At 40.1% G+C, this 25,128-nt stretch overlaps 1 protein-coding gene across 2 annotated transcripts in view; it reads right to left on the reverse strand.

Annotated features, from left to right (window-relative positions):
• ercc2 (excision repair cross-complementation group 2) overlaps positions 1-25,128 on the reverse strand; it is a 155,387-nt gene extending 130,259 nt beyond the window's left edge. The window contains exon 1 of one of the 2 annotated variants that reach the window (XM_048264434.1): positions 25,003-25,128. In XM_048264434.1, coding sequence (XP_048120391.1) covers positions 25,003-25,007 — 5 coding nt within the window. In that variant the 5' untranslated portion in view covers positions 25,008-25,128. Of the gene's footprint in view, positions 1-24,658; positions 24,792-25,002 lie in introns of those variants that run through there. The other variant, XM_048264435.1, reaches the window with a different exon arrangement.

A 25,128-nucleotide genomic window follows, 5' to 3' on the forward strand; every position in this document is an offset into this window, starting at 1 on the left:
CTTCTCCTGAAAAATATGGATGGACCTAATTAGATGATTTTTGGACACCTTTATATACCAAAGTATGTGGAGAACCTCTTAAATATGGCAGCAAAGGTGAGCCTCTCTGCTCTCGAAAGTGCCGATGCCAGGATGCTGGGTTGCCTTGCACATTATTATGCCAATGTGCCAGAGCATGTGAATAGATAATGTAATCTAGTGTGGTGTTTTACTGTGTCTTAAGAAGTTGCAGGGGACATGTGTGCTTAATTGTATGTTTTTATGAGGTCTGCCTGAGGTGCTTGAGTGTATGTGTTTATAATATCCTTGAGACCGTTGGTGGATATATAGGTAGCCATACTGTAGCCATATTGTCTGCTTAAAACAGACATATCTACAAGACACTTCTACCTAATTTCATGCTTTTAGAAGGTTATTTAGGTGGTCTTTTGAAATAGCTGCCAATTTTGTGGATAGGCAGTGCAGCCTTTTTTCAATTTCTTTAAAAATTCACTTCCCGTTTGAGATTTATTGGAGTAATCTTCCAGGATAAGGGACATATATCAAATTTCAAGCTAGGAGGTTGTTTTTGTGGCCTCTGAATCTGCTGTCGTTTATATGGGTGGCCATTTTTCAATTTCTTTAAAAACTCACTTCCTGTTTGAGATTTTTTGGGCACCCCTTCTAGGATGTCTTAGGATCATCCAAGGAACATGTATACCAAATTTCAAGCTTTTAGGAGGTTGTGAAGGTGGCTTTTAAATCAGCTGTCATTTGTATGGGCGGCCATTTCGAATTTCTTTAAAATCTCACTTCCTGTTTGAGATCGTTTTGGGCACCCCTTCTGTCTTAGGATCACCCAAGGAACATATCTACCAAATTTCATGCTTCTATCCACCGTGTAACAATTTTTCACATAATCTCCCCTATATAAGTAGTTTTTCTTCGATTGGGCTCACCTGACAAACTAATTATCACAGGTGTCTGAGATTGATTTCAAAGATCCAGAGCCCTGAGACACAATACCATCCATGAGTTTAATTGAAAAACGAAAAAATAAATGTTTATGACACTTAAATCCAATTTGCATAATAATTTGGAACACTGTGTAAATAGCAAGAATGAGCCCAGTATGGGAGTCAGTCTCTGAATGAAAATTAAGCCACAGGATAGATCAATCATTGAGTCACGAGATAAACATCCACTTCATAATTTTTGGTTTGGCAGTCCGGACACCAACTGGAACTAACAAGGAACGACACTAGTGCAACTGCCCAGGAGCAGTAGTTCAAACGACCAAACATTGCATCCTTGTTTGCGATTAAAAATGTTACTAACCCTACCGTTTCTAGAAACACCAAATCCAAAAACAACAGAGCGAACTACCAAGGTTGCAACGCAGGTTAGCCAACGACACTTTCAAGAAACGCACCCCCGATAAGGTTGTTGCTGCACCATCTCCGATTTTGTTCAAATATCAAGAATGGCTCCCAAAACCAAGGCCTGTAAAACATGTTATGTTCAAATCCTATGTTTTCAAATTATTTTCATCCCTTGAAATTATCTTTAAAAAAAACACATTATCAGCAATGGAAGCAATGTTTGGGCATTAATATAATGAAAAGTATTATTCATAGGCAGCTCAAACTTTGTAGAGTGGAAGACAAACCTGTTCGGAGTTTAACTGCACCATTAATATTCTGTAGAGCATGTTCATTATGCAAAAAAAGGGTACCAGGGCTCGAACGGTTCAAAAGCAACGAAAGCGAAAACGAAAGCGAGCGAATTTTCACGGAATTTTCACGAGGGCCCGGAAGCGGAAGCGAAAAACAAAATGGTCTTCAACTGTTCGGAACAGAAGCGTTATTCTGAAATCCACAAAACCGGTTAATAACGTTTTTTTTTCGTTCTCTATATATTTTATAAAATTTCACAAAAGCATATCCTATGTCAGGGAGACTATTTCCGGTTGTGCGAAAAATAAGCCCGCCTATGCGTAATAGCCTATTAGGGGTTTGCACGGCGTGTCATCAGATCTGGACATTGCCATATTGGAGATACTCGCCTCATTAGAAAGCATTAGGCACTGAAGTAAATCCCTAACATCGTCAAGGAAAATGGTTAATTATTGCCGTGTTTTAGGTTGTACCAATAGGTCAGACTGAGAAAAACATCTGGTGTACTGTAGGTATCGACTTCCAAACGTTATTAAAAAACCAGGGAGAAGGGACAATAATGCCAGAAGTTATCAGAGGAAGGGGGGCGCTTGTGGTTGAATTTGGTACTTCGTCTCCCTCACCCAACTCATATGGATCTGCGCTGCCAATAATCCGTAATTTCTCGAAATATCGCGCCTTTTCTTGTGGTCTAAGTCCTGCCCTATATGCCTTTGCATCTTAGACGCATTTTGATGAGCTTTTCTGTTGTTTAGACACGGCTACAATCACGTAAGATATCCAAAGTGCATAATACTCCATTGTACTTCATTCACTGAGTATCGCCAATATGGCCGCACTTGCTGGTTTACCATAGTTACCGGCCAGAACGTGACGTCGGTGCAAACCCCTAATTTTGCCTCTCCACGCCTTGTCGTTTTAAAGTCGGGATTTGAAATGTTTGCGCAATTATAGCCTATTCTATGTAGAAGAGTTAAACGGGAAATTTGAGATAGGCCTTGTCAGCAACAGACAGGTTCGTTTATAAACAGGGTTGGAATTATAGCGCAAGCCTTTGAAGATCTCCATATGGATAAAACTTAGGCTACAACCAGGTAAGGAGTTTAGCACGTATCCAGAAATATTTTTGATAAGAAATTATTTATAGGCATAGGTTAGGCCTACAGTAAGTCTGTAGGCTATGAGATGGATAGCCCATCTGAATGTTTTTGGATGCCGCCTGTGATTTATTATTTTTGGGCATAGCTACGGTATAGGCTAAATCAAGGGAAAATAATGAGTACATCTATTCTAAGGTAAAGTCCACAAAAATAGACTTGATATGCCCGCCAAACACTGCCGGAACTTTAAGAACGAACAATATTTTGCGTTCCGAACCGGTTCAGGACCGATATGTTGGTGGCGGAACGCATGCAAGAACAAAAACATTAAACATAGGCCTACCTGAACCGTTCGGAACGGAACGTTTGAAAAATAATTTAATTTTCAAGCCCTGGTGGGTACTAGTTAAAAATGGACAAAACGTGATTCACGCAGCTGCGTGGAATGTAAGTACAACTGCAGCCGCTTGGGGGCAGCATAAGTCCGCTGTGGCGTTCCGCGGTCGAACCGGCAACAACAACAGCAAGGGCTGTGATTGGCCGAGTGTTCAGTGTGTTGTTTGTCTGTGTTTTTAGTAGCCCCTGCAACATGCTAGTCCACTGTAGCCTATAAGCTTTGTACATAATGTCAAACATAGTTTTGGATTCAGTGGCAAGATTTCTTGATTGTACAGTGCCTGTCTCTCAGTAATTACATTACATTACATTACATTACATTACATTTGGCTGACGCTTTTTAACCAAAGCGACTAACAACATGGTAAACAGTAAGTTTTAGAACAATTCTCACAATTTTAGGACAGTTTCAAAAAAACATTAGAGTACAGTAAGAATAAGTCGTCGGTGAGTGCTGTTTTAGCAGTTACTTGTCAGTTTAAAGCGGCTGGTGAGTGCTAGGATCAGTAAGACTTGTTGTAAGTGTTGCTATGAGAGTAGATGTTCTCTAAAGAGCTGGGTCTTCAGGAGTTTTTTTGAAAGTGGAAAAGGATGTCCCTGCCCTTGTAGGAACTGGCAGTGTGTTCCACCAACGAGGAACAACAGATGAGAAAAGTTTGGATTGGCTTGGCGCACCCGGTGGTAGAGCTAGGCGTCGTTCGTCAGAGGGGCCAGCGGTCTGGAAGCGGTCGGTCTGTATGGGGGCATTCAAGTAGGTGGGAGCAGAACCGGAGACTACTTTGTAGGCAAGCGTTAGAGACTTGAATTTGATGCGGGCCGCCATAGGTAGCCAGTGTAGCTGGATGAGCAGCGGGGTAACATGTGCCCTTTTGGGTTGGTTGTAGACCAGGTGGCGCCGCTTGGCGTTCTGGATCATCTGAAGTGGTTTCACTGCGCGGGCTGGGAGACCTGTCAGGAGGAGCATTGCAGTAGTAAGTCGTGAGATGACTATTGCCTGAACCAGAAGTTGGGTAGCATCTTGAGTCAAGTAAGTCCTGATTTTCCGTATGTTGTAGAGTGTGAAACGGCATGACCGGGCGACTGAGGCAACATGATCTGAGAAGTTTAGTTTACCAACTAAACTTCTCTCAGTAATGTTTTAAAGCAGCGGTCCCCAACCACAGAGCCGCGGCCCGGTACCGGGCCGCAGGACATTCCTAAACGGGCCGTAGCCTACGACATGAGTTTAAAAAAAAAATGCATGCAAACTAAACTAAATTTAATTCGCAGTAATGTCACGTTTTTACATGGCATAGGCCTATATGCAGTTGTTTGATTGCACGCATGTTTGCATTTTGCAAGGTCTATTTTCTTACGTCTGTCTGTCAAGCCTTCAACACTTTTACATATTGCCTTCATCGCTGCGCAGCCTCAGGTGAGCTCACTTCACTTGATCAGTTCTTGGCGAACGGTAGTGTCACACGAAGTTAGCTAAACTGCTAGAATGAGCAACAAAAAACAAGCATCTTTAGCAGGTCACTGGCCAGAGTGTTTGAGTTGCGAGAGCCGCTGCAGAGATTTCTTACAGAAAAAAAGTCACCGTTAGCTGCACATTTTAGTGATGAGGACTGGGTGTCAAAACTCGCTTACCTGTGTGACATATTCGGGTTGCTTATTGACCTCAACCTGTCACTCCAGGGGAGAATGACGACTGTCTTTAAACTGGCAGATAAAGTCGCTGCATTTAAAGCCAAGCTTGATTTGTGGGGACGACGAGTGGACCGGAGTGTATTTGATATGTTCCAAACAGTAGTGGGGGTTTGGGGAGAGACTGAGGCAGGGACCTTTCTCTCGCAGCTGGTGCGCGATCACCTTGTTGCGCTTTCAAATGAGTTTTAGCGTTAGCCTACTTCCCATCCTCCAAAGATCCACGGCAAACCAATGAGTGGATCCGCAACCCATTTGTCAATATCCCGAATAGTCCTAACTTGTCAGCGCAGGAGGAAGAGCAGTTGATCGAAATTGCAAATGACAGTGGTCTTAAGAGTGTGTATAAGGAAACCTCTCTGGCGGGTTTTGGATCAAAACCAAAGCAGAATATCGAGATAGCCGTAAAAGCTGGCGTTCCCACCTGCGTATCTATGAGAGGCGGGTTTTGGCAATGACTGCAAAGTTGCATGTCGACTGGACATTTCAAACACACTGAGGGTGTCACTGTCTTCCATCACCCCCAGATGGAAGCTTCTTGTTGCAGGAAAACAAGCAGGGCTCCCACTGATTATATTCGTAATGCACGTTTAGTTCCCATGTTTTGTTCCCATATTTTGTTAAGCATGTTCACACTTATAGATGTAGCTTCAAGTTGTTTAAAGTAGAATTCCGGTGTGATATTGACCTAAAGTGTATTGAAACATGATACCGAGTGTGAACGTATGTCTCATAGCCCATCTCGGCTTGTCCCCTGCACTCCAAAATCTGGCGCTAGTTAGCTGATGCTACCAACAGCTTTTTCAATAGTGGTGCTTCGGCATCAGGCTAGCCATGCAAATAAATCACTGTTTTACACCCATTTACGAGGCTCAATGTATCTCCACACGAATTTAGTCACGATAAGTCGAGCAACGAGTAAGAATGAACAGGTATGATAAGGGATCAGATTCCAAAAATAATTCAGTGGAAATGCTGCTACTGGAAGAAACTGGAATCCATGAATTATTTTTGGAATCTGATCCCTTATCATACCTGTTCATTCTTACTCGTAAGAACACTCTATACACTTTAGGTCAATATCACACCGTTCATTGCTTTTTGTGAGAGTGTTTCTACTCAACGATTTTTCTACATACTATTCCTATTTATGTACCAGCATGCAAAATTTGAGCCTCCTACATGGTTTAGTTCTTGCGCTGTGGGCTTGTGAAATTTGACAAAAAAAAGAGGCCGAACAAAATCAACATCCCCCTCCCCCTGTAAAACTGGCTGTATCTTGGAAAGTATTGATCTTACATAAGAGTAATTTTACAGTGTGTCTCCTGGGTAACATAGGTACACCTAGTAATTTTTTCAGAATTTTTTGAGACCTAAGTGCGTGGGCCCTGGTTGAATTGACGTGAAATGACCCTATTTGTTGTTACATTAGCTTCAGAAACACCGCTTCAGAAAGCTGCAGGGGAGCAGCGCGGGGCACAAAGTAACGCGTGGTTAAATGTAACATGGACTTTTTTCCTAGTTGCAGATGGTTGATCGGGCATGCTTGGTCAGTTAACCACATTACTATGAGACGGTGTTCCACAAATTTTCAGTCAGTATGGACGTGTTTTCACGTAGATCTACAGCAAAACGTCTTTTGAAGGCATCAAAGTAAATAGGTGGTAGGCTAGGCCTACTTGTCTTTCAATTGAGTTGTGGGTGCAGCTCACTGACTAATAATCGTCTTGTAGGCTAAAAATAAATACCGTTTTGAAACATGTACTCAACACATAGCAGGAGCTATCTTATCTTAAAAGAAACGTGACCCAGCGGGGTTAGTTGTAACGCGCTGTTACAACTGTAGGCTACAATGATTGCAATACAAAAATATGCGCGTGTTAGTTTAGTTAGTTTTGTACTTTTGCCTCATGTGTTTTCAGGTTTGAGGGCTTTTCTTGGCAAGATTGACCTTGGTTAGACTCTGCATATGTTTTGTTTCCGTATGGAAAATAAAGTCAATTTTCGACACACGTCTGTTATTAGTTCAATTCGCTTTTAACACCTACGTCACTATTGGCGCCAGAACGAGGCTCGGTTTGTAACTTCTCCGGAAGTAGATAGATATCGCTATTTGTTTACGGACCTGGAAACACCATGTCATGGTACTGCTGCGTGCCCAATTGTAATTTTTACAAACGGAGGGATTCATGTCGGAATAAAACTTTCCATCGGTTTCCAGTGAATCCTAAAATACGCCGAGAGTGGATTGTGAAAATAAGGAGAGACATTGGTCCACATTTTCAGGTAAGATATTCAAGTCCGGGGACTAACGTTAACGTGAGCTACAACAACTAGCGATAGATAATGACGATGGCTAACTAGTTTCATATCTTGTGAAATGTGCTGAAAATGTGGGGGTTCACTTGATGTACAGCTTAGGCAAGTTCCCTAAACTTACCAGCCACTCTCTGACTAATTGTAATGCCCAAACAAGTTTAATTAATATAACTGTACATGTGTGGTGGTAGATGATAGCTGCTGTTTTATCATAGACCACTGGTAGCTGTAGTGACGCTAATGTGCACGTTCGACAGATTACTGAAAACACGAGAGGGTGCTGATCATTTCACGGAGAACTGCTTCACCAAAACAATAACCGGACTCAAGAAGCTTAAGGAAGGGACTGTACCGACTCTGTTTGCATGGTCCTCTAAGCCTGGTCGGAGGAAACTGAGCAGAACAAGGTAACGTACATATACACCCACCAAGTGTCATTAACTAAAAGTACAACGTGATAAACTAAAGACTTGCAAGCAGGAACACTTAATGTTAATGTTGAAGCTAAATGCAGATTGAGAGATTGTTCTGTTTTTCCTTTTATGTCACTTTTGAAATCTATCCAGACAACTTTAAACTTAACTTATTAACTGAGACATTGTCAGCTGACAGGCAGCAGAATATTAATAATACCATGTTTCTTAGTTATTAAGTTTTATTTAATTCCTTCACTCAGTTCTACAAATTATTAGGCTTTATGAAAAAAATCTTTCAAGGTAATTGTTAACTAAACAGTTAACCTGCCAACATGTCACTATCAGTTAACTGTCATCGGATGTAAGAAAAATCATGTATCTATTGTTGTTCAGTGATGCAGATGCTGTCACATGTGTAGAGGACATACCTGATGATGACCTGACATCCACATCCAGGTTATCCATATGTTGTTTGTTTACTAAGCTTTAACACTGCTCAGTTAGGTGAAAAGACATAATACACTACTCAGACGGCTACAACATTGTTTTTCTTTGCACTTTTTTCAGCACCGTGGAGACAAGTTTACCACATGCAGATCATCATTACGACCAAAGACCCCTGCCACTGGAGGAACAGCTTCAAGAGGCACGCAAGACCATCACATCACAAGAGGAGGAGCCTGAGAAACTAAGAAATAACCGGTTCTTTCTTGAACGATTCCAATGTGATGACAGGCTAATTATGTTCTACACAGGATTTAAAGACTATCTGACTCTCATGGCTGTTTTTATGGCTTTGAAACCTACGGCTGAGAACATGGTAGGTTGGAGTCAAGCAAAGAGACTAAAACAAGCAGATCAGCCCATCATTAGAAAGGGATTTCAAGAGCAAAGCCTTCCTCTTATTGATCAGTTCTTTCTCTTCTTGTGCCGCTTGAGGCAGGGTTTTTTAGTGCAGGTGCACTGCTTGTGAAAGAAGTGGGGTGGGGGAGGGGGGCTTAACATGAAAAAGCTTAATGTCCCAAAACGGCAACAAGTCGTTTTACTCCCTGGAGGTCTTCATAATGGTAGGCTACAGGAAGTGGGGGGAGGGTATGGGATGACCAGAGCTGTCTTCGCTGGAGCTGGGCTATGGACGGACTAAGCCTATGTGCAGAGTTCCTGACACAAGAAAAAGTGTGTGGTCCACCATGAAAGCCTTATCCCTCACCCGCGCATCCTAATTGGAAAAAAAGACTATACCATTATGTCATTATAAGACTTAGTTTTCTGTCTTTGACTTAGCCTATTTTATGGAAACGATTGGGAAGAACATTTGTGCTATTCAGAAAGCATATCTTCTATCATCTTTCCAGGTGCACACAGCTCGTTACCATATATCGTCTGCCTAAACAGATTTTCTGTTGTTCCTTTCAGTGGCCTAGTGGCAGAACAGGCGAGTAGGCCTACATTCTTTTTTGTGCAAAAGGCACATTAGGAGAATGTCGCAAAAATGGTCAATGTAAAATGGAAGCAGGAGCAGGGAGAGTTTGTACCTCCAAAATGACTATTGCAGAGATCAGTTATCTCTGCTCTTGGGTTTGGCCTCGCAGCAAACTCAACTCTTGTTGCTTGCCGTTTGTTAAATAAAGCGCTGCAGATTACATTATTTATTTCTGATTAATTGCGTCTTTTGATGTCTTTTACAACATCTGCTTGTTAGGCTGGGCTACTGTCAATGTCCTTGTACAGGTAAATGTACAACAATTGTGGTGTACAGGCTATAATCAATTAGCTAAATCATTTGTCCAGCTGTTTAAAAAAAAATTTGTGCTACATTCAAACGCAAAAAGTGCTTTGATATCTTTTTCGTTGTCGTTTGAATGTCGGCAAGCAGGCATGTTGCGGTTGCAATTTAAGTGAAATTTCTACAAGATCCCAAGCTATCCCAATCTGATATTTAGAGTTGTTTCGTTAAGATAAAATTCTTATGTAAATTTTGAGTTCGGCAAAGGACGTTTTTTGCCTTTTTTTATTCATTCCCTTTACAACTATGCTTATCCGCCCTGGCAAACTTTGACCACTGCATGAAGATACTGCTTTTATTACACAACTGAGAAATAGGCGATTGGGCTAGGCCTTTACAGCAACAGGACACAATATTCCTCCAACTTTAGCCTTGTCCGCCACTTGTTGCCTTCATATTTTTCCTTTTTTTTTCAAATTTGTGACTCACTCAAGTCTTGCTTTAGTTAATTAGCAAATTACTACCAGAAGCCAAAAATCGGACTCTCTCACTAGCTCAAAAATGCCGTCATGTAGGCTACTTTCTAAATATTCAACAATCGGAAGCAGCTGCAATTGTAACAGAACATTTTGAAAGAGACCTTTATGGAAGCGCTGCTGCCCAGCTCGCGTACCCTCCTTCACAATGTTGAATGGTGAACTCACGCTATTGTGGGGCAGCCGTGGCCCACTGGTTAGCACTCTGGACTTGTAACCAGAGGTTGCCGGTTCGAGCCCCGACCAGTGGGCCGCGGCTGAAATGCCCTTGAGCAAGGCACCTAACCCCTCACTGCTCCCCGAGCGCCGCCATTGTAGCAGGCAGCTCACTGCGCCGGGATTAGTGTGTGCTTCACCTCACTGTGTGTTCACTGTGTGCTGTTTGTGTTTCACTAATTCACCGATTGGGTTAAATGCAGAGACCAAATTTCCCTCACAGGATCAAAAAAGTATACTTATATATATACTTGTATTATCATATATGTTTGGTAATGGCTCAACTGTCTCTGATTGTTCTACTGACTTGAAAACTGGATGCGTCATGGAAGCAGTACAAGTCAAGTCGCATCAAAAATAGTAGTGGCAGAACTCCCAGGAGCCACCTGGTGGTTGTTTGGGTCAACTGCAGTTTGTGGCATATCTGCAGAGAATATGGTACGCAATTTGTGCGTGATTCATGCAGGAAACAGTCCAAACTTAACTGATACCCAATGCAGACGGCCCATTCTAATTCTGGTACTCCAGTACTGATGACGTTCAGTCTAATATATTCCGTGCTTCATGACACCTACCGTAACTCTATGTCAAGTACACCAAATGGGTATGGTGTTGTCAAATAAGCCTGTTATTCCATCGAAATATGTAGCACAATTTACAATTGTTTGTAGCCAAGTTGCTTAGCTTCGTAGCTAACATATTTGCCAAAATACATCATGACTGCGTTGTAGTCCGACATGAGGATTATGTTGATCATCATCGATAGTATAATGTAAGGATTTTATTTGACGACTGTTTTCATGAATGCATGACTGAAGATTTGTGACAAATGTGTCAATGTAGATCATGAGGTTGTTTGCTTTCCAACTATGATGTTGGGAGCTCATACAGGCATTTACTGCTTTGTTGCATTATTTTCCAAGTGGTATTTTGTCTTCACACAACAGCAGTCTATGTGTGTGCATACGCTGCCTAGATGTTTTCTGTCATATCTCCTTACTCATATGTTCATGAAATCAACATTGGCTTGTAAGTTGGTATGCTATGTATGGTTTAGCCTACTCAGATAATGGTTCACATGCATTGCAAGTAATACAAGCCTAATGGACACTTTTAGTCCAAACCAAAAGCCTTTTAGCTATGGGCTATGGTAAGACTATTATATAAGACCAAACCATAAACAAACAATATTTCAGACTATGAAATAAAATATAGACTAGGTTTGCACGTGCAAAGTTGATTTCAAATGTTTTAATCTACACCCTAGGCTATGCAGATTGTGCCATTTAGTTTGTCTAAACCAGCAAGCTAATGTTGTGGAAACAATGTTCACATTAAGCGAATTAAGCGAACCTACGTGTTAACCGTGCCCTGTAGGGATACTCCAGATGCGGCTATTTAGAACGTTTATTTTTTTAAGACAGCAACCACGATGTCTATCATTATTTTTGTTTCTAAACACCCCATGCTGCCAGTTTAGGAGCAAGTCACCTGTTGTTCATTAGCCTTCAGGTTAGGCCTACCATAATGATGTCTGCCTATTTGTATAGTAAGTTTAGATAAGTATATATACTCTTTTGATCCCCTGAGGGAAATTTGATCTCTGCATTTATCCCAATCCGTGAATTAGTGAAACACACACAGCACACAGTTAATGAACAGTAAGGTGAAGCACACACTAACCCGGAGCAGTGAGCTGCCTGTGTAAGAGTTAAAAATGTAGTGTATTGTTATATGATTTTCGCCAAAGTAAAACAGCCTTGTTTAATAGTTGTGAATGGGAGCCACCCTTGGCCATATGGTGTACTGCAGATCTGCTGCGTGTTGTCTTGTGTTGCTTCCCTACCCGATCAGAGTAGCCATATGCTTTTGATCTGGTAGGTTCACTGTACAAAGCACTCCACCCAGTATATCAGTTTTCTATTGATGTTTAAGTTGATAACTTCTATGTTTCCCATGTGTTATACTATTTTACATGCACTGTAAGGATTGTACTGCATTTAGCATGTTTTGGCAATGTGAAATGTTTTCCTTTTGACTAGAAGTTTCTCTATACGGGTAACTAGCCATAAACTCCGCTAGCCATGTCCACACTTATCTAGCATGCATGGTTTGAACTGCGTAGTTAAACATGTATTGGAAATAATATTACTCTGCGTCTCTCATGTGTGTAGTATAGCTTCGATATATGTATGAGACAACAGTGAATGTTAAGCGAGTTATCCCGAACGTAATTAGCTGTAATTCCATGTGTGTAAACTTCTGTCTGGCATGCCTTGCTTGCTAGCAAGCGAAAGTGTACAATGGAATATTTACGTAGTAATAACGCAATACATGATTTATATGTTGCTTGTGCAGATGCTGTACATGTGGTACACCGAAGCCTGAAGGCAATGTTTTCATTTATTTTCTTAAAGGTATGTGGCTCCGTAATGTAAATAGGTTCTAGTGAAGTGCTATAACTTTATGCAGTTTAGTTACGCCCATTCTATATGGGAAGTTAAATGTCATGATTCAGATAAAATTATGCATTTTCTATTACTGAAAGAGTAATTAGCAGAGTAGCCGTATGCTTTTGATCTGATGCTGATGTGGTACACCGAAGCCTGAAGGCAATGTTTTGATTTATTTTCTTAAAGGAAAATAAAAGGAAGAAAAATTCAACATTTCGCCTCTGTCCCTCGGGGAGCAGTGAGGGGTTAAGTGCCTTGCTCAAGGGCACTTCAGCCGTGAATGTGGACATGGGAGAGCGGTACTCAACCACTTCCCCCGCCCACATTTTTCCTACTGGTCAGGGATCGAACCGGCAACCCTTCGGTTACAAGCCCGAAGCCCTAACCAGTAGGCCACGACTGCCCCTTAATTTGCTTCTCCTTTTGCCCATCTTAATGGTTCAAACTTCACATATTATCCATCAAATAGACTTGTTATATACTGTAGCCTAGGCTACATGTCTATTTTTTTACATGAAAAGATAACATAACATAAGTGTTTAATCTAATATCACACCCATTAACAACATTGGAAGAAGCTTCTACTAGGCTACATACTGTAGCTGAGGCTAGTCAACATGTCTCTTCTTTTGAATTCTTAAAGTTTTTCACTAAAAAAAATAAATATGGTTCACATATTTCTGAATTAGAAGCTGGGAAACAAGATACTATATGAGTACTGATTTCATTGAAATAGACCGGCATATCTTGCACTTATTTGGGATTTAGCTGGACAGTGAGCCTTACAGCTAAAAAATGATGAAGATATGAACTAACGTAGGCCAGCAGCATAGCGCATGAAATCGTGACTCATTTGATAAGCATGTCACCAAGAACAGGGACTGTTAAACCTGACATGAATTTACGTTTTGTTTTATATTCACATCATGTTATATAATTTATCTAAACTTGATCAGTTGATGATAATGAACCTGTTGCACTCGTTCACTAGCCTTCAACCTATCCTGTGCTAACATTACGAGTCTCAGACTAACCGTTACATCAGTGAAGGTAGCAAATTAGCAGGCTTTTTTGTAATCACAAAGATGACGAGACATTGGCCTACTTGTATACAAATACATTTTCCTGACATCCATTAGCAGAAAACACAACGGTTCCCGCTTTGGTTATTAGTCAACAAAAACTAATTTAGAGAAACATACATAAGTAGCCTAGTAGTTTGCAATAACTATCTGTAAGTGGGATAACGATAATGTTAGCTTTACTGTACATGCCAGAAAGGGGTAATGTTAATGTTATGTGTTAAGATATAACTGCAAATAAACCTGGCATGGGTTTATCATAAACTTTATTGTTAATTAGGCCATGACCCATCACTGAATTATGCCTATATTTTGCTGGTGCTAGCTAAACTCAAACTGACTTTCACAGTGACAGCCATACAATTTTTTTTATGCCAGTGAGGCAGCTAAGTCAGTCATGCCAACGGGAGGATGCTAACGTTAAATATATTACACTTTCATGTTTTTATTTTGTCATTTTCTTACATCAATATGATCGTCACTTATATCAAAACATGGTGGATGCACATCAATACTCTCACATCTAATGAGAAAAGACGCTTGTTAGAAGCCATAACTCCAGAGGCACGGTAAGTCCTCAGCCGGTCAGTCAACAGGCTAAACTCAAAAATACCGGAGAAATGTCAATAGCGACCTAGCCATTTAAGTGTGTCAAAATAAAAGTCTGGTGTTTATGTATCCACTAACGCTGTATTATTTCATGTATGAAGGTTATACTGTAGCAGATGTCTCTTTAAGAATTGCGGCCGGCCGCGGCCGTTACAGGAGAATATAGAACGGCCGTCGACGGCCGCTACGGGGGATATAGAGGGTTAAAAGCTTTTTTCAGAGGCCAGCTGCGATGGATGATGGTAAATCGGTAAGGCCTGAAGCCTCAGATCAGGTCAGCTCCACCACCACCAGAGAAAAAGCTGAAGTGTCGGGCGTATCTGTCAGAATCATTGACGTTGGAAGTGGAGGTGTGGGTGTGCGTGACTACAATGGACATGCAACTGTGTTCTGTTCCCAGAGCATGGTTTCTTTGTGTATGATCTGCAGGGTTGGGGCCTCCTCAACGAAGAGATTGCTGGTCCGTGGATAATTTGCGGCACAATCAAATGGTAGCCTATCGTTGAACCGCGGAACTAAAGAAAAAGAAACTAAACATTTTCCAGAATAGGAAATATTTCTTAATTTAGTGTTATCAAATAAAGAGGCATAGCATTAGGGGTAGTGGTGTGAGCGCTCATTCAATGTGTGTGTGCATCTGAGCAAGTGAAACTGTTGAACCACTGGAGATAACGTGGGTAGCAGCAACAAACAATGTAGCCTACAGTATTTAAAACGAACAAACTGGATTCTTGCTGTCCATGAAAACAGCATAGATATAAATATTTTTTTCTTTATTCTCCATGATCCCTTCTTTTTAAAAACACCAATTTGACTTGTCTTATGTGAATCTTTTTTATTTTATTTTATTTATCTTTCAGTTTTGTCATTAGCCTAATCTATGTATTTTACATTTCGTCTTTTACATTTTGACCAGATATAAGGTCTGGAATTTAATTTAATATTGTTGTAATGGTAGGATAACTACATAGTTTACACAATGGCTCCAAAGCGTGTCAAGAACGTCAAGCCATTCCCAGCAAAGCCCCGCATCGAGACTTGAGTAGTATTGGTGATTTGACGTCAGACGTGACGTTAAGCCTCGTTTGACTCCACTGCTTCGACTTGTGGTTCACTTTAGACGGGATGCTTCGACTATAAAGATGTCCCATACTCGGATGCGTACATGGGTTGTTGTCAGTCAGTTCACTGCCCTTTGTTCATCAAAAATACTACCCAGTTAAGGCACTTTCACTCCCCTCTGTTCATCAAAAGCACTTTGCTCACTTCTGTTAGTCATTTTACCCATCATCGAGATAATGCATTTTCGCAGATCACCTTCTACTTTATTTGTTACAAAAAGAGAAAATATTTAAACTCAAGAGAGTTGCACTTTGGGATACTGTATAAGGGGTTAGGTTAGCGATCTTGCAACCTGGGTTTGATCCTTATCTCGAGTAATGCAATTTCACAGTTCGCCTACTTGTACAAAGAGAGGAAATATTTCAACATAAGGGAATCGCTTGTATTTCCAAACGCCTGCTTATGAATGTAACAAGCATTTGCGGACCAAATGGCGCATTCTGTGTTGCTTTCGTGTTAACATGTTTTCTTTGGTTGTAGGGGAGAACCGGGATGAATGAAACACTTCTTAATTAAATGTAATTTACAAAGAAATCGTAAAACACTGAAAGTTAATATTTTGTCTCTAGCAACCTACATCTATCCTCTGTCAAATACAGTTGCATCTACAGCTCTGAACAAAACCGTTCAAGAGTTATTTAAGGAGAAGTCGAACGTGTGTTTTGTTTCCTTCTGGCTGGGACGAATGAAACAGCATGGGGGAAACCGGAATGTTTCATTCGTCCCCCGTTTCAATAGTTTCAATAGTCCCGGTTGTACCCTATTTGATTTTTATTGTATTTTTATAGTAGGTGTCCTAGCATTCGAATCCCCGAGAAATTAACCACTTTTCAACACATCTGCCTGGAAAGTTTCAAGGTTTCAAGAAGCTTCATCTCACCATCACTAGCTGTTGTAGCCTAAATTAAGTTTAATGAGCATAAGTCACGACTTGTTGTAACAGAGGTAAATAGCCTATGGTGGTGACACAGCTTTTAAAATGTTTATTTTATGTACTGGAGTGAATGCAGAACATGGGCTGTTGCGCAAACAAACGAATTAGGGGGTTGATCTGCTCCGTTCAGCTATGGTTTTGCTCAGAGCCATATAAAGGTAGAGTTGCGACAATGGGTGTTCAAAATTCCGTTGGTCATGTGGTTTGTGTAAACCTCAACTAGTTCCCGGAAGTGATTGACAATGGATTAGAATGCATTAAATAGGCTACTGTTCAATGATAGACAGAGCCACGATTTTGGGTAATTGACAGTCAATAAATGCATTGATATACAATATAACACAGTGTAATTATTGTGTAAACTATGTAGTTATCCTACCATTACAACAATATTAAATTAAATTCCAGACCTTATATCTTAGCCTGCTCTATAAGGCGACCTTTTTTCCGCCCTTTTAAGTGTCACTTAATATTAATTTCTGTACAAAATCAAGACGGGAGATTCTTTAGAAAACACAATTGCACCCACCCCATAAGTGTATCTAAATTATCGCTATATAAAATAAACAATAGACAAACAATTACAATAAAAGCTGTAAACAGTGTTTTTGAGACTGCGTGTAGCCTACAAAAAAGGCCCTGTAGCAAACTGACACCTTGGATGAACGAAAATATCCATGATCTAAAAAGATCATGTAGGAAAGCTGAGAGAACATGGAGAAAAACTAAGTTACAGGTTCACCGTGCCATTCTAAAAAGAAAAAAAATAGCCAATTATAATAGAGCTATTCGGAATGAGAGGAGGAACCACTTCTCTAAGGTAATTGCTGAAAACAGTGGAAACTCTAGGGTGTTGTTCTCTACCATTGATAGGCTATTGCATCAAACACCTTTTGATACACTCAGTCAGGCATCCTCTCTAAGATGCGAAGAATTTGCAGACTTCTTCAAAAACAAAGTCATTTCTATAAGGGAGGCTATTGGTAACACAAGTAATATGTTTGATAGTACACCAAAAAAACAGCCCCCAAAATTAAGGTCCTTTAGCACTATTACTCAATCTGAGCTTGGTAAAATTATAACTCAAACCGGCTCCTCAACATGTGTTTTAGATCCAATCCCTACTACATTCCTCAAAAAAGTATATGATAGCTTAGCTCCCTTTATTCTCAAGGTAATAAATACCTCATTAGAAACAGGTATATTTCCAACTGCTTTTAAAACCGCTGTTGTGAAACCTTTACTTAAAAAGTCAAATCTTGACCATACCAATCTGAGCAACTACAGGCCTATATCAAATCTATCGTTTTTTGAGCAAAGTACTTGAAAAAGTTGTTTGTAATCAGTTAAATACCTTCCTCAACGAAAACAGTATCCTTGAAAAATTCCAATCAGGTTTTAGATCAAATCACAGCACAGAAACGGCTCTAGTAAAAATAGTCAATGATCTCAGACTAGCTACTGACTCAAACAAAGTCTCAATCCTTATTCTTCTGGATTTGAGTCGCGGCATTTGACACCATTGATCATAGCATCCTAATTCACGCCTTTGAAGTGGGTGGGTCTCTCTGATAATGCTCTAAACTGGTTTCAAACCTACATTACTGGCAGAGATTTTATATCAGTCTAGGAGATCATGTATCTGAAAAACATGACTTGCCTTTTGGTGTGGCCCAGGGAGCTGCCTTGGTCCCCTGCTATTTTCTCTATATATGCTTCCATTGGGAAACGCCATAAGTCAGCATAATGTAAACTTCCACAGCTACTAGATGATACCCAATTGTATATTTCTGTGGAGCCAACTAACCCAGATGGCCTTTGCTCCCTCACTGCATGCCTAACCTCCATTAATCAGTGGATGAGCAAAAACTTTTTGAAACTACATGATGACAAAACAGAGGTACTTCTGGTTGGACCAAAACTAAAGCGAGATATTATTCTTAGTAATCTGGGGAACTTGGCACACCAGGTCAAACCAAAAGTAACAAGCCTGGTGTCATCTTAGATGCAGAGTTAAGTTTTAAGCCCCATATCAGTAAAGTTACTCAGACAGCCTATTTCCACTTGAGAAACATTGTCAAAGTGCGCCCTTTTAACTCAACAAGATGCAGAAAAAACTAATTCACGCCTTTATCACTAGCAGGTTAGACTCCTGCAATGCACTTTTCACTGGTCTTCCCAAAAAACATCTAATAAAAAAAATTGGCACTCATACAGAACTCTGCGGCTAGACTTTTAAGTAAGACCAAGAAGAGAGAACACATCACCCCTGTGTTGGCTGAACTGCACTGGCTCCCTATTTCCTATAGAATTGATTTTAAGGTTATGTTAATTACTTACAAAGCTCTGAATGGCATAGCACCTTCATATATCTCTGAGCTTTTAATATCTTATCAACCACAAAGGAAACTTAGATCATCCAATTCTAATCTTTTAATCATTACCCAAAGTGCTCCACAAACAAAGTGGAGAAGCTGCGTTTATCCATTATGCCCCCAAACTATGGAACACCCTGCCTCTGTACATCAAGCAGTATGAAGTTCAGTAAATATTTTTAAAAAGATCTGAAAACATACCTGTACAGGAAAGCTTTTAGTTAATTCATCTTATCCTGTAGACTACATTTTCAGATTATTCTACATCTGCTACTATTGAGGGGCAGCCAGCCAGAAGCAGATGGGCTCCCTCTATTAAGTCAGGTTCTGCTCAAGGTTTCTTCCTGGAATATGGGAGTTTTTCCTTGCCACAGTTGCCATATGGCGTGCTTGTGGGGGGTAAGAGGGTTAAGGCTGCCAGTCTTATGACGTCATTTTCTATATTTTTGATATGTTGCTGAGTAGATCATAAACAGCAAAGAAAAGTGATTGATACTGACTGACTGACTATTATTGTGTTACATGCTTCAAATGTAAAGCACTTTGAGCTGCATTCTGTGTATGAAAGGTGCTATACAAATAAAGCTTATTATTATTATTATTATTACAAAAGCGCATGGAGCTCCTGTGAAATTTTGATTTTGCAACGAGAAACTGTAACACAGCTAGTCTAACATTACTTGTTTGAGTTTTCTACCCCTCGTTTCCTCTGGTAGTCACTGATCTGAGCTAATGAGCGAATTACCTAGCCAAGCCTAGCCTATCGTCGCGGGAGAATAAAAAACGTTTTTTAACATCTCCAGTGTAATGGTGGGCATTCTAAGTTAACCGTAGCATTAGGCCTATCTATTTAGTAACCCCATGGTAATGCGAGTGATCATAATAAAATATAAAACGTGACATGTAAGTCCTTCGAGAAATAACCAGGCTATGAACTCAAACATGAACAGCATTTTGTCATCGTTTGTCATTCACCGTGCTGTGAACAGCATTAAGATGCTAGGCTAAAGAGCTTGAGATTCAGACAGGTGAGCACCTGAGAATGGTGTGCATCGTGTCAGAAAATAGCAATTTGATCAGTGATTATGCATCATCAGCGCAAGCTTGGTTTGAAACTTTCTGGGGATGGGGATTTTACACGATCCTTCATCACTGGGCTAGCCATCACTGGGCTAGTGTGCCCTGCTGTGTTAATATGACCGTGCTGATGCTAACAGCTGCAACTCCCTCATATCTAGGTTCTCTCATGCATATTAGGCTAGCTTTTGCCAATGAAAATGAATGCAAAATAAAAAAAAAAAACAGTCCTGCTCCTAACTGAAGAAACGTTTACGTTACCAACAATGTTAACAACAAACTCAGTTTCACTGCTGCAAGTACAAAGTTGGCTGTAAATATGCTTAAGCCATATTTAACTTAACCAGCTAGCTTTGTGATAACAAAATCATTACCTTTTATGTGTTTAGTCCACTGAAAGTTATCCACATAACGATTAAATCCACAGTTATGGAGGAATTATTTTGGGGAAGCAGTTGCACTTTATCCCACTTTTGCTGCCCTTTTTAAAATTAAACCACTTAAATCGATAGCCTAGATGAGCATTGTGCATAACATTACAACTATGTTGACATGATGGTAGCAGCTAAAGCTAAATTCCCAAGACACATCACGTCATAAAAGTTGTAGGCTACAAACGCAAAAACTTAATGACAGCTCGTTCGTGGTGTTGCCTAGTGCTGCCTAATTGAAATGGTATAGGCAAGGTTTATCTTATATTAGGTTATTATGTGTGGCACATTTTTTGGGCTTTAGCCTCTTTTAATTTATTTGATAAGGAACTGATAAAAAATGAGCAGCAGAAAAGCTGTCAAAGTCGATACATAAATAGTTTATTATTATAATAAGTAGTGCTGGGCGGTATACCGGTTCACACTGTAAACCGGTGTATATTTTCGTTATGATATGAATTTTTAATATACCGCCATACCGGTGTATTTGATTAGGCTACACCAGAGCCATATAAAGGTAGAGTTGCGACAATGGGTGTTCAAAATTCGTTAAGGTCACGTGGTTCATGTAAACTTCAAAAAGTTCCCGGAAGTGATTGACAATGGATTAGAATGCATTAAATAAGCTACTGTTCAATGAGAGACAGAGCCACAATTTTGGGACAGACAATACATGCATTGATATACAATATTTATAACAGTGTAATTATTGTGTAAACTGTGTAGTTATCCTACCATTACAACAATATTAAATTAAATTAAATCCCAGACCGTAGCCTGCTAAATATCGGAAGGTGACCTTTTTTTCTCGCTTTTACGTATGTTAATTTCTGTACAAAACCAAGACGAGAGATTCTTTAGAAAACGCAGTAGCACCCACCCCATGAGTGTAGCCTAGGCCTTTCTAAATTATCGTTATAACAGTAACGTAACACAGCTAGTCTAAGTCTAACATTAACTTGTTTGAGTTTTCTCCCCAACGTTTTCTCTGGTAGTTCTTCACTGATCTGAGATAACGAGCGAACTACCTTAACTAGCTAGCGTCTCGGGAGAATAAAAACAAAAAGTTTAAAAGTTTTCTAACATCTCTCCAGTGTAATGGTGGGCATGTTAAGTTAACCGTAGCATTACCTACACAGTAACCCCATGGTAATGCGAAAGTGATCATAATAACATAAAACGTGATATAGTCCTTGATAAATAACCAGCTATGAACTCATAAACAAAAGCATTTTGTCACCGTTTGTCATTCACCGTGCTGTGAATACAGCATTAAGATGCTAGGCTAAAGAATTGAGATTCAGAGAACTTGGTTATGCTCATCCTGTCAGAAAATAGCAATTTGATCAGTGATCATGCATCATATCAGTGTAAGCTTGGTTTGAAACTGGTTTCTGTGGATGGGCTTACACGATCCTTCACTGGGCTAGTGCCTGCTGTGTTAATATGACCGTGCTGATGCTAAGCTGCAGCTCCCTCAAATCTATATAGGTTCTCATGCATATTAGGCTAGCTTTTGCCAATGAAAATGAATGCAACATAAAAAAAAACAATAGGCCTAGGCTACTGCTGCTAACTGAAGAAACGTTTACGTTACTGTAAGGAAATTATTATTATCATTGTATAACCATTTGTGTAAGCAGAAATATTGTTGTGCTGAGTTCTAAGAACAGAGAGTTCAAGTTAAATGTTGTTGTGCTGAGTTCTAAGAACAGAGAGTACAAGTTAAGTGTGCAGACAGACAGGAACTGCACCCATCTCATGTCTAGCTTTTCAAAAACGGGAGATTTTTTTTTTTTTTTCGGGTCAGTGTCGTTGCTTTTACTTTAGCCTACCATTACCCACGATACCAGTTATGTATCCACCAGCTGCCTGCCTGCAGCCTACTTCCAAAACTCCAAAGCTGCTTGCTGTCAGATTTGGTTCCGAGGGAACAAGTTCAGTGTATCAACAACACTCAATAACAGTTTATGTGATGTGTTAATCAATTAAATTCCCAACAATTTCACAACAGCTAGTTGTGGAGTAGGCTTATTCATCTAGCCCGCTTCCTTACGGAGAATCAGGCTGCACCCACTTCCTTATTTGGGTTGCCAGGTTTTAGCCTGACAAAACGGTTGAAATTGAAACTAAGTGATTGTGTATGTGTAGGGTGTATTTCATACACAATCTGGCAACCTGAAGGCATCAATGATTTTAAAATGAAGTTTGATGGCCATGCAAATTACTGGAGTTTTCCGGGAGAAATAACAAAACGGGAGTGTGCTGGGAGATGACCTTGAAATACGGGAGAAACACGGGAAAAACGGGGGTGTTGACAGGTATGCCCTGTCTGTGTGTGTGGGTGGGTGAGATAAGAGTATGTCACAATGAAGTCGCTATGCCTTGCTTTCTATTTTCTGTGTGCATCTGTACAATAAAAGACACAGCTTTTGGGCTGCAGAGTCAGAGACTGATGGTGTGAGGAATTCTTCCTTACATTAGCAGGCTCTCCTCTTGGTACCAGAGTTTGTGGGCAAAGCCATACTACGTGTTGTGGTTCTTGTATGTTGGGGTTAAATTCCCTGACAGTTACCAACAATGTTAACAACAAACTCAGCTTCACTGCTGCAAACAAAGTTGGCTATATGCTTCGCCATCTAACGAACCAGCTAGCCTTGTGATAACAAAATCTTTACCTTTTGTTTAGTCCACTGAAAGTTATCCACATATCAAACGATTAAATACACAGTTATGGAGGAATTGTTTTTTTGGAAGCAGTTGCACTTTTGCTGCCTTTAAGCCACTTAAATCCATAGCCTATATGAGCGTTATAACTTGACGTGATGGTGAAGCTAAATGCCCAAGAAACGTCACGTCAAGTTGCCTACTAAACGCAAAAACTTAATGACAGCTTGTGGTGGTGCTGCCTAATTGAAATGGGATAGGCAAGTATCTTATATTCGGCTATACGTGTGGCACATTTATTGGGCTTTTAGCCTCTTTTAATTTAGGCCTATTTGATGTTGAACTGATATGACTGAGCAGCAGAAAAGTCATAGTCGATACATCGTTTATTATTATAATTAGGCTCTTGTGATAGCCTACTATTACTTTACTACTATTACTGTTATTATCTCTGGGCTACACAACGTTTGGAACGCTGCGCCGCGCGACAGTGTTTCAGACGGGGCAGGCATAGTGAGGGTAAACACAAAACACCTTAAGTTTTTCCCCTGAAGAATGATCCTTAAGGCTTAATTTATCCTTAGGTAAGGGGTTTATTTAAAGGTGTTGCACAGAATACCTTAAATTGTTTCTTTAGTTAAGGAAAAAACGTTAAATGATACTGCGTTGAAAGGGATTTACCGTCAGGGAAATTCTATTGAGATTGTTCAACAGCTGTAACTAGCTGGCTAGTAGGTGATGTCGTTAGTTAGCAACCCACCGAACACAGTGAAGTGTAATGATCTTATCATTCATCTCACCTTAAGAATATTCGCTGAAATTATCCAGGTAGCAAGTAAAGCATGTTATAGACATGGACTGAGCAATTCTAGCTGGCTAGTTAGAAATTATCCTGACTGTCATCAGTGCACCAAAATTACCTTTTTTGTTAATGTTTTGCCTAGCGAACCGAACCGAAGCTCATGGCAGGCTAACAAGACATCTACATCCACATGAAGTCAACATTAGCCTACCACTAACGTCATGCAAACCACACAATAGCAATAAGGCATGTTTCTGATACGCCTATTTGACAGAGTAAGCATATTAGCAGAGAGGTTTTATTTTAAATTGTATAATTTTCAATTGCAAGTTGCACTACTTTTTGTATTGGTTTTATACGTTTTATTGGTTATATAAGATGTTTGTGAAATTTGCACAGTAAAAGTTATGTATTTTGACTGCAATTGTCTTTGCATTCTGATTAGATTCTTCATTAGAATCATGAGTGGCTCTTTGTAAACAGCATCATTTTCTGGGGCCATGCAAAACATCATTACCACTAGTGTGGAGTTATTCTACATCATGACAGTAAAATAGACCATCCTTAGTCAATGTACTGCAGCAATTCCTCTCTGAACCTGTAGAAAATGCTGTGAACATCTGATTATGCATAAAAAAAAATACCGTCATATACCGTGAAACCGTAAGAATTTTGAAAAATACCGTGAAATACATTTTTGGTCATACCGCCCAGCACTAATAATAAGGTTATTAATACTATTACTTTACTACTATTACTGTTATTATTATTATTATTCGGATGAGCCAATAATGTAAATCTGAGTCTGAAAAACAGTCTGTAACTGCACTGCTGCTATTATAAATTGTTAACTTTCGGGAACTATGAGGCTTCCATTAGCCGCCATTGTTGAAAAAAAAAATGGAACATTAGCGTCAATGGAGTTGTCTCAACTCCATCCTTTATATGGCTCTGGTTTTGCTAACCGCGCAATAAACACTTTTTGAAAGGTTCTGTCCATTGTTAATGTGCGATATTTCTCCATGTGGGGTAGTGTCAAGCAGTGTGATTGCCTACCTGCAAGGCTATGTTCACCTCATGTAAGTCAGACAGAAGACGGGCGCTACTTTCTCTGGTATTTCTAAATACGCAAACTACGTTAAAACGGTGTGTTTAGCAGTCAGACTTTACATTTTTCCGGAGGGACAACATACCCCCGGACCCTCGCTGACATCATCCGCAGCCCTCTCAGAAAATATATTACTTTCACTGTCCCTAGTATTTGTGAGCCACATAGCAACAAATCTCATTCTTAGCTGAGCTCAAAACTTGAGAGCCTTCAATTAGCTACTGTTCTGACAGTGTGCTACAATATAAATTGTGCGCTAAAAGCAACCCTTGTGAAGCTTTATGACACTTACTTCATTTCTGTTCAACAACAAAAAAGGATCGATACACTCCAAAAAATGATGTTTCGAGAAGTTCAAAGACCGTTCTTCTTCTTCTTCTTCCTCCTCCTTTGGCGGTTGGCAAACAGCTTTAAGGTG

This window comes from Alosa alosa, chromosome 15, assembly GCF_017589495.1.
Source record: "Alosa alosa isolate M-15738 ecotype Scorff River chromosome 15, AALO_Geno_1.1, whole genome shotgun sequence".
NCBI classification, from domain to species: domain Eukaryota; kingdom Metazoa; phylum Chordata; class Actinopteri; order Clupeiformes; family Clupeidae; genus Alosa; species Alosa alosa.